General features: G+C 40.6%; 1 protein-coding gene across 4 annotated transcripts in view; it reads right to left on the bottom strand.

The window, feature by feature from the left end:
• LOC131882847 (FMRFamide peptide receptor frpr-18-like) overlaps window positions 1-9,087 on the bottom strand; it is a 27,149-nt gene extending 18,062 nt beyond the window's left edge. For 2 of the 4 annotated variants that reach the window (XR_009373540.1, XM_059230152.1), the window contains exons 1-3: window positions 8,891-9,087; window positions 1,754-2,167; window positions 836-1,069 (exon numbers count right to left, since the gene is read on the bottom strand). Coding sequence is in view for 3 of the 4 variants with exons in the window: in XM_059230152.1 (XP_059086135.1) it covers window positions 836-1,069; window positions 1,754-2,034 (515 nt within the window). In the remaining variant the exon portion in view is untranslated. Of the gene's footprint in view, window positions 1-835; window positions 1,070-1,753; window positions 2,168-2,230; window positions 2,461-8,890 lie in introns of those variants that run through there. The other 2 variants (XM_059230153.1, XM_059230154.1) reach the window with 2 other exon arrangements.
• Between the last annotated feature and the right edge of the window lie 276 nt (window positions 9,088-9,363).

Raw genomic sequence — 9,363 nt, 5'->3', positions numbered from 1 at the left:
CCTGAGAGATCTGAAAAATCCATTTTCTAAGCAAACTTCCACGCTTTAGTTTATCCTGAAAATTCGGATCCGATTCCGAAAACTATCGTTCCATACGATCTGAAAGATGAGGTTTGCTGGGGAACCGTATTGATACAACATCCGCTTTTCAATTTGCAAATCCGGGTTCGAACCCAGGCTTACCAAGTCCCACCTTCTTTGCGGTAGTTAAATCACAACATGAGTTGCTGCCTTAACACTTTAAATGGGCGAACCTACGGTCATTCCTGAGGGTGAGGTAATAATTTATGTTGATTGTGACAAAGAAGCGGGAATATCCCTCAATTGGGACATCCCAAATCAGATGGCAGGCCGATCGAGAGAGCTGCCATCTGACTACGTAACAAACAAAACAAACAAAAACGATCCGAAAAGCACAGCTCTACTTCAAACCCTCGAGAATAAAAGGCCAGTTAGAACAATAAAGAATGTTCTCCTTTGTTTTCTTGGGCTCCTTCATTGCACAATGTGCTTTCCTAAATAGCGATGGTTCGGTAGCATTATGAAAGTCAAACTTGAACAGCTTTATGAGAAAAAATCCTTTTCAACCCTACATTCAAGGCCTAGCCTAATCTACCAACTGTACTGTTGTTCATTATTAGATTTGATGTTGTAAGGTTACAAACAAATTATAAGATACTTCAGTTTGAATCTTGAGTAAGAAAGATGCACAAAACAACTCTAATCCCATAATTCCATAAGGGAGGGAGATGCAGGACATAGGTTCAAATTCAGCCTGTGATGTTAGGAGATAAATTGCTCTGTAAGGACAACAAGTGAAAGGTGACCCACTAACCTTTCGATGGTGATGGCTGTGGTCATGTACACACTCCCCGTGTAGGAGATCGTGGTGAATGGGTACAAAAAATATTTATATAGCACTCCATAGGTCCATGATTGGACCAATTGGGTCAATTTGGAAATGTTGAGGATGGGAAACGCATGAACAGGGACTCCGCACATGATGAAGGTGATATCAAATATGGCCAAGCTCACTAATAATTGGTTGAAAGAATGCTTCCGCATATCTCTGAAAGAAAATGTGCTTGCCATGAGACTTGCATTGTTCCTATTATGTGATGAAAAGAAGACATAATTTGTAATTGAAGTTCAAGCATGGCATTTGCTATACGGCACATGACATGTCATGCTTTTGTACTCTCGTAAGATCTAAAAATCTCTCTCTAGTCAACTGAGAAAAAAAAGATAAATAGGGACAATGAAAAACATTTCTCCCCTCCTTTTGACTGTTGGAGACGGAACACAGACAAATAGTTAATAACCAATTAGCATCACGCTCAGTGACTCAGCTGAACATATGCATAGAGTTTGCTACAAAGGACTACAATTTCAAATTAATGAAATATTTCGCATCCTCCAGATAGATGGCCTCATTTTCAAAGGTTTTGCTCCATGGAGTTGTGAAAAATCTAAAACTTCTTTTTACCCCTCTTCAAGCCCAATTGACAGATCCAAGATTCACTTGAGCTGAAAATTGGTACGCATGCCATTTGGAGGGGGATGAAAAGCTCTGTTGAGGAAAACTCCACGCGACTGATGGGAAACAGAATACCCGTACTGGTTGTTCTACTAGTCAATCATCCCAATTTTACATGTCCCTGCGTTCTGTTTCTGTGACGAAACGAAGGGTTCAACTGGAATACATCGAATGAGTATGCATTGGTTCATTCAAAGCAAATAATAGAATCCTTACCTGGTCACCAAGACAGCAATGGACAGGATGTTGCCCACCATGCCAATCATACCCACGCCCACGGTCAAGACGCCCTCACACCAATATGTGAACCCTGACCACGTGGCTTCGTACTCTCGCGTCAGCTGACCACCACAGTTGCTCAGCTCGCTCAGATAGCTGGCGTTCGAGGCCAGATCCAACGAGTTCAGGTCGATTGTGTGATTGACAAGGCTCATTGTGGGCCTAAACGACTGGATTTCCGATCGGAATATGGTCTGTTCGTCGGACTGACGGAACATCTTCACCGAGCCATTTGCCCCTAACCTTTTTCCGATCCCTTACTCCATTATGGACTTGGGTGACCCTGACGTTGGTGGTTATGCAAGATTAAAAATTGAGTTGTCGCTAACTTCCACGATAAAGGAACTGGGCCTGACAAGAGAAGGATAGGTATTAATTAATGACTGATCAAATAGGCGCTTGTGGGCCCCTCACTCCTTGGTTGATTGAGCTGACGAGTTTATGCCCACAACAAAGGAGGAACAGAGAGAGTAATGGTTTCTGAAAAGTGCAATCTGTCAACTTTGAGAGCCACCAACTTCACAACGAAGTTATAACATCTGAGCACTTTGAGAACTGATTTTTCTGGCTGGCTAGGAATTGAACACAAAAAAGCTGCATCCAAGAGAGCGAAGCGAAATAACAGGTCTCAAAACGAAGGCATTGGTTGTCTCTACAACTCTGATGAGCTGATTAGGAGAAACAGGGCGCTTAATAACTGACTCACAACGATGAAAGCGTAGTAGAAGTCTGGGGATCCGAGTTTCTAAAATGGGCAGAACCCTAATTAGAACCATTAGCGCGGGCCACTTTCGTGGCTCCGTCCTCCATGAGTTGTTGCAAACACTTCCAAGTGGAAAATGGCCCTAGAAATATGCTCACCGTGGATGCTTATGACACAGGAGCGTTTTATTGTTGAGTGATTTGTACTTGACTACCTTTCAAAAAAAAATACAGAACTTTGTCATGTAAGGTGCTGATGATGTAAATATTCGTTTGAAGCTCGAAAACTAATTTGTATACAAAAGAAAACTTCAAAATTATGAGGAATTGCCACATTCAAAACAAACGAGAGCAGCATAGCACGGTAGGATGTCAAATAATCGTTTTCGTTGGAGGGACTTGGTGGTTGTTGGAAGTTAGGCGGAGAAGAAAGGTCGTCTTTGAGGTCTTGCGTGTCTTTTGCTCCAAGCCGAGTCAATGGGTTGGAACTGGCTGGCTAAAAGCCAAGGACAAAGGTCAAAACAGTAGGGAGGCCATTTGTCTTCGTTTTGGCAACCCTGAGCTTGGTCGATGAGAGCTCTTCAAACTGAACGTGGTTAGCCACCCATGAAACTGTGCTTGGCCAGTGTATGTCTCCCTCCAGCTCATTAAAGCACTGTAGATACATGGAGGAAGCCAAACCAAAAAAAAAAATGGTGAACTATTGTGCTTCTTAGTTCAGGTGTAACCAATACTAGGATGAATTAAGGAAGGTGGCAAATTTCAGGAAGCCGGCGCTCCTTTTCCTTGATACTTAAAAGCCTTGCAAAGCTTAATCAAAACCGAAATATCAATCAATTTTGCCGTAATTCCAAAAGAAGCATTATTTTTAACATGGAATATCCAGCTCAATTGTTTTTAAATTTTGCGATGACTTTTTAATCCTTATGGTCACAAAAGTCATACATACTATGGAATTGGTGAAGAAACCCACCTAGAGTAAAAAAAAATTGGTCAAGGGCAGTTTCGGTTGCAGTAATCATAATCATCAATTGTCATTTGTTATCATGAAGAAAACTTTATTCCGATATGAAACCAAGTTGTAAGCAAGTTGTAAGCAACTCTCGGATCTCTGTCAAAATATCGTGCTTGATTGAATCGGTCAAGTTCTTTCCAAGTATAGAGCGCTTTAGGAACGTTTTGTACTCTTGGGTTTATCCCGTTCGAGTGGTAGGCAAACATCCGGGAAGCGCGACGATATCCTAATTGCAAATTTCGGGATGTTTCGTGGTCTGAAGTGGTTAATCGTTGGTACGACCACCCGAGGATGTTCATCCAATCCATCTAATGGCCCCTCTGACATAACTCAAATGTTCAGTCCCATCGTCATGGAACACCAAGAATGAATTGCCAAGGTGTTGTTCCTGAGGACGAATCGAGGCCATTAGGATTGATTTTCTGTGTATCCGAAGCTACCAAATCGAACGAAGGGCCAATATCGATGAGACATTGCTCTGGCCGAGTCAATCCAAAGCTATGGAGGTCGTTAAAAAGTAGCAGCCAAGGCAGCAACAGCACAAACGGCTGGGAATTGTTGATAGTGAAAACGCGATCGATGTCTGTACAGATTTACGATTTGCAGGATAAGATAAATGAGGAAATTGGCCGACGGGATCCTGTCTGGAAGTTCGGAAGTTTCTTGTGGAGTGAAGTTCAAGTGGAAATGGATGATACAGATAAAAACTTTTGACAGGATCTCTTGAGCCGATGAGACCAAAGGAGGTTTCAGGTGTCTCCAAAAGCAATTGACCTTGAACCCTCGTGTCCCAATCGGCCATTGGGGCACATTTGAGAGCACTTGGGAGTGGCACCACGTGATTGCCTCTCCAAGGGCCAAGAAAAAGTTGGTTCAATTTGTTAGAGTGAATTTACGCAAACTCGATTTGGCCACCAATGCAATTGAATTTGTCATGCTTGCACAAACAATAAGTTCATGTAGCTAAAAATTAAATCAAAGTGAACGATCATATGAACAATTCATATTTGGGATGCTCTTGGCAAAACTGTCCCGTAAAGGTGATGACATTCACGACATTTTCTGCCACAGATTTAGCCTTAGTGTACTGCAGATTGAAATTAATATAAATTGAACATGAACAAAAACATGCTATCTTTCTGGAAACGCAATTAAGAAGTTGCAGATCAAGCCTTTTTTTATAGAATTCGAGTGAACATCCACTGTGGATTTTGGTCCTCATATATGCATATCCATTCCAGTATTCGGAGTATTCAGACCCTGGTCAGACAGAAATTTGGCACAAGTTTAAACAATTTTCCCTTTTTTTGTGCAATAAGTTTGAATATTGGCTACAAGTGATCTACTCATTTCTCTCATATAGATGTCTATAGCCGTCACCAAAAAACGAAACCCTTAACACTTGTTTAAATGTTATTATTGCAAAATAATAACTTGGATATTCATTACGTAACGAGGAAATTGCAGTTCCCATAAATATTGTTAAACTTTACTGTATCTGCAAATTCGGCAACTTAACTGGCAACTCTTGGCATTGATGTGCAACTTATTACACTTTTTTCAGCCATTTCAGGAGAGGGTAAAAAATCTGTTTTTCTGCAGTTTATGATAATAATTATGAATTCAAGTCAATTTTCAAGTCAAAAAAAATCGTGGGATCAAAATATGTCTGGGTTTTGCAAGCATTTTGACAAGAACATTCCAAAAAGGTCGCCCCTGTCCATGACGCGTAAAACATATATTCCAAACGTACATTTACTTCATGTGGATCTGTCTGTTTTTTATCATCCCATATATTTGCCTATGCCAAATATTGCGGGGACAGTTTAGTTTGTGCAACCTCTTTCGAGTCATCTTCAATAACCAGGATTACCTGAAGGGAGATATTGTGGCGTAGAACTAATTTCACTGCATATCTTTCCAAGTCATGGCCACGAACCTCAACATAGGTATATATGCAATCTGCTTTCAATTTCTTCCCTTTATTTGATCCTACCATCTTTTACATCATGTCACATTGCTTTTTAAACGAGCTCAAGATGTTTAAGGTGCCCTCAATTAGGGAATATATGTCTGCAACAAAACACACCTGCTCAAGTCAAATAAAGCATTCTGACAAAAGTTCTGAAGAAAACCCCAATTGAATGTGTTTGAATATCAATGTCAGGCATTATCACTTTTTCCCCAGACTGCACTTGTCTTGCTCAATATTGGCCTAAAAATGGTGACTCCGCTCAAATGTTCCGCTGATTCGCCACTGTTCACTCTACCTACATAGGAGATATGCTATATGCCTATTTATAATTCATTAATCCGCCATTCCACGTCGAAGTTGTCTGTAACCGCCTTGTCTACATGAGCATTTTCCCATTTACGTAGTAGCGTAGTGGGATGATCATATGATAACAATGCCGATAAATCATTGAGGGTAATGGGGCCCAATGCCGTAAATGGTCTCCCTTGGGATTTCCATACCATTGGAATGGGCATGTTGTTTCTTTGCCCTTTCAGCCTGGATCTTGCAAATACTTGAAGGCGAATAGCCTTTCACTTATTAGCACACATTGTTGAGCTAGCTCCAGATCAAGTCACGTTCGTTGTTCTGGGCCAGTTGTTGTTATGGACAATTAGTGAGCGGTCTCAAATGTTCCATGTTGGCCCTTTCTCTCTTTCGATGTGGAACAGATCTGGGACAAAGAGTACAAATCTTAGAGACCAACCCACACATTTGCTTGTCTGGCGAGCTCACAAGTTCGAGATTTAGGAGCGCGCATTACACACAAATAAATCGCCCGTCATGAGCAGTCATCGGAGCTCATGCAGATGAAAGTTATTCAGATTTGATTTGAATGAGAGACTGATCCGTTGTGACCTGTCGTCTTCAACTTTATTTTGATGTTCTAGATTCTGTTTTCCACAGGGTTATTTTTTCTTCAGTGGCTGAAATAACGAGGAATCGAGGATAATGCTAAAGCACAATTGACTGCTTTAAGCAGCTGTATCTTATGATGTGAGCACAAGTTTGGGGAGGTCATTGGGGTACTTTTCAAACCAATAGAGGTACTAAAAAAACAAGATACAACGCGCAATACTAGACAAAAAAACCTTCCTAAGTTTTCAAAAAGTCTTTTGTAAAAATAGAAAACTCTAACGTAGAAAAATTGAGTCCACAAGCAGCTTTTTTGGCTAAAAAGTGTTTTGTAAATATGCTAATTAGTAAAACTAGGACAGTCAATTAAATTGAAATGCTACATATATTCTAAATCTAATTTGATCCCTTGACAAAGAACTGTCAAGCCTCAAAAGTACGAGTGAGCTCTCCAAATTTCCTCTCCTGCTTCAATGTCCCAATAGCCCCTGTTGTATGACAATATAACGAATGACAAGTCAACTGACACATGTGATTGTAAATAACGCTGTCTATGATTTAACGCCCATTTTTGAAACGGACTGGTACTTTCAAAAATCGTCGGATTACGATGCTCTCTAATCAAGATCTACAGAAATCAAATAAACTAGGTACCGTGCATTCTCGGCATGTGCATTTCTGAAAAACGCTTCAAGGCTCACACTCATTTTTTAGATAAACTTTGACATTTGTCATGATTCTATTTATAAACGTCGAAAAATGCCATGACCAAAAAGTAATTTACATGCAAGTTTTCATTTGTCTGGTAGTTCGAGATTGCCCACTTACTAAAATAGGCACATACTGTGCCAGCAATGAGCGATATAAGTTTGAAACATGTGTGTGTGTGTCTGCATTTTGGTCTCGAATATCAATATTTCAGTAAAAGTGTTTTGAAATCAAATGATAATAAGCTTTAGATCCATATAGACCTTAACAGCTTGCTTTCAAGGGATCATGGATGGCAAAGAGAATGTTATTGGCTTGAGGCTTGAGGTACCGGCATTGGTCTTAGGGGTTAACAGCCAAATATTGTGATATAGAGACATGATATTGCTTACGTTGCCTAATGTAGGTTGGCACAAAATTTGACGAAATTTGGGATGAAATGTCATTTAGCATGGATAAACTATTAGTTTCAACATTAGGCCTACTTCAATATTCATACCCTTGAAAAAAATAATGAATTTTGTATTGGATTTATGTACTAAGTTACACATGGGAGTCCTCACCGTAAATTGATCTGGATTAAAAAGTGGAGAGCGGAAATGCTCCTACCTTTCTTAAGTTGGTTTTCCTCTCTGGACCTCTTGCTTAGTTTCCTCTTTGGATTCAAGCCGCAACTTTTTGTAACTAATACCTTGACTCAAAGATGGCAGGACCATAGCACCGAATTAAAGCGCCAGATCCTGACTATCGTCAGCTGGTCAAGTGGAGAGGATTTGAAATCCACAAATACACACACTGTGTTCTTGTTTTTTGAAATAAAATAAATATTTATCCGTCATTCATCCTTCGGTACATATAGCGGGAGGATATTTTTCAAAAGAACGGTTGTAAGCGTTCCCGGTGAAAACTCTTTTAGATGTACCTCTTTGTTTTCCTCTGAAACACCTTCTATAACTATTGATAAACGGCTCATGCCACTCTGGACGAGAAAGAGGGGGAAATGGCTGAAATTATATCAGTCTGAAGCGTTAGTTAGTATTGTTTGCCACCTTGTTGGAGGTACTTTCAGAGTTATCGGTTTTCCTGGTAAACTTTGTTGGAATTACAAAGCTATAATTGGCTCTGTGTTGTTCCTCAGGTAGGTCGAGTAAGCTCTTGATTAAAGTATTATCATTCGGCTAAAACACAGAGCTACCAAAGCTGAACGCACAAATGTCACGTTGTTTGGAGGACAGTAAAAGTATATGAGCATTGCTTGAATTTTATTCGAGCTTCCAACTTTTGTGATCATACTCTTTTCTATAGCGGAGGGGAATCTACAGAGAACTTGGAAAATGCATTCGTCATCCTCTCTAACTTAGAAAACCATGCGGCTCAATTTCTACATTGTTGAATACATCACAAAAAACTGAGCTTTTAGGAAGTTAAAGGCCCCAAAGACCAATCAACTTTCATACTTTTACCGGTGAATATTTGTAAAACTGGAAAAACGAGGGTTGATTGCTTCTCTACCAACTGCCATGGTTCCAAAAAGTACAAGCATTTACATTTATCGGAATCTCTGTCATCACATCATCAGATGTGCCAAGAGCATTGAAAGCAACCGATGATTTGAGCACGGAAACAGAAGAGCCCCAAGATCTTGGCCAAGCAAGAACCCAACAATAAAGGCACCAGATTATCAATTTGCAATTAGTGTAAATTACCACAGATCAAATTCCTTGCTCTGTCCAAGTCACTCTCAAAGTTGACTGATGAAGAAAAGAAAATGGTTTCTTACCACACTACGAGACACTTGTTCCAGATTTGTTGTGGCTGAAGAACCCACCAGCAATAAACACTTTCTTCACTGTTTAGAACTACCTGATACTGTCTGGATCCCTATGATTTACGACTCATAATGTTAGCCTTGTCACCGATCTCTTTGAATCACTACAAGACAAACCGCCTTCGTCGTTGCCATCGTCTCAAGAGTGTTCCTACAATGATCCCGCCTCCTCCTCCTCCTCCTCTCCCTCAATCCCTACGGCATCCTTTCCATCAATGGAGAAGCGAGCGAGATGAGACCGTTCGAGTGTTCTTCCTTCCGTGAACTCAACTCAGCTCGCTTTTTTCTTGGCTCCGACTCGCTCTTGTTGCGTCTCGAAAAAGTTCTGCGTCCTCTGCTCTCTCTCTCTCTCTCTCGGTGAGATCTAGGCCTACTGCGTACAGTAGATGGTATTGGGAATGAGGGACCTATCAAATTTGAAAGCG

Source organism: Tigriopus californicus, chromosome 6 (assembly GCF_007210705.1).
Source record: "Tigriopus californicus strain San Diego chromosome 6, Tcal_SD_v2.1, whole genome shotgun sequence".
Classification (NCBI taxonomy): Eukaryota; Metazoa; Arthropoda; class Copepoda; order Harpacticoida; family Harpacticidae; genus Tigriopus; species Tigriopus californicus.
The sequence above is the reverse complement of the archived record's forward strand: the minus strand, read 5'-3'. Positions and strand labels throughout refer to the sequence as shown.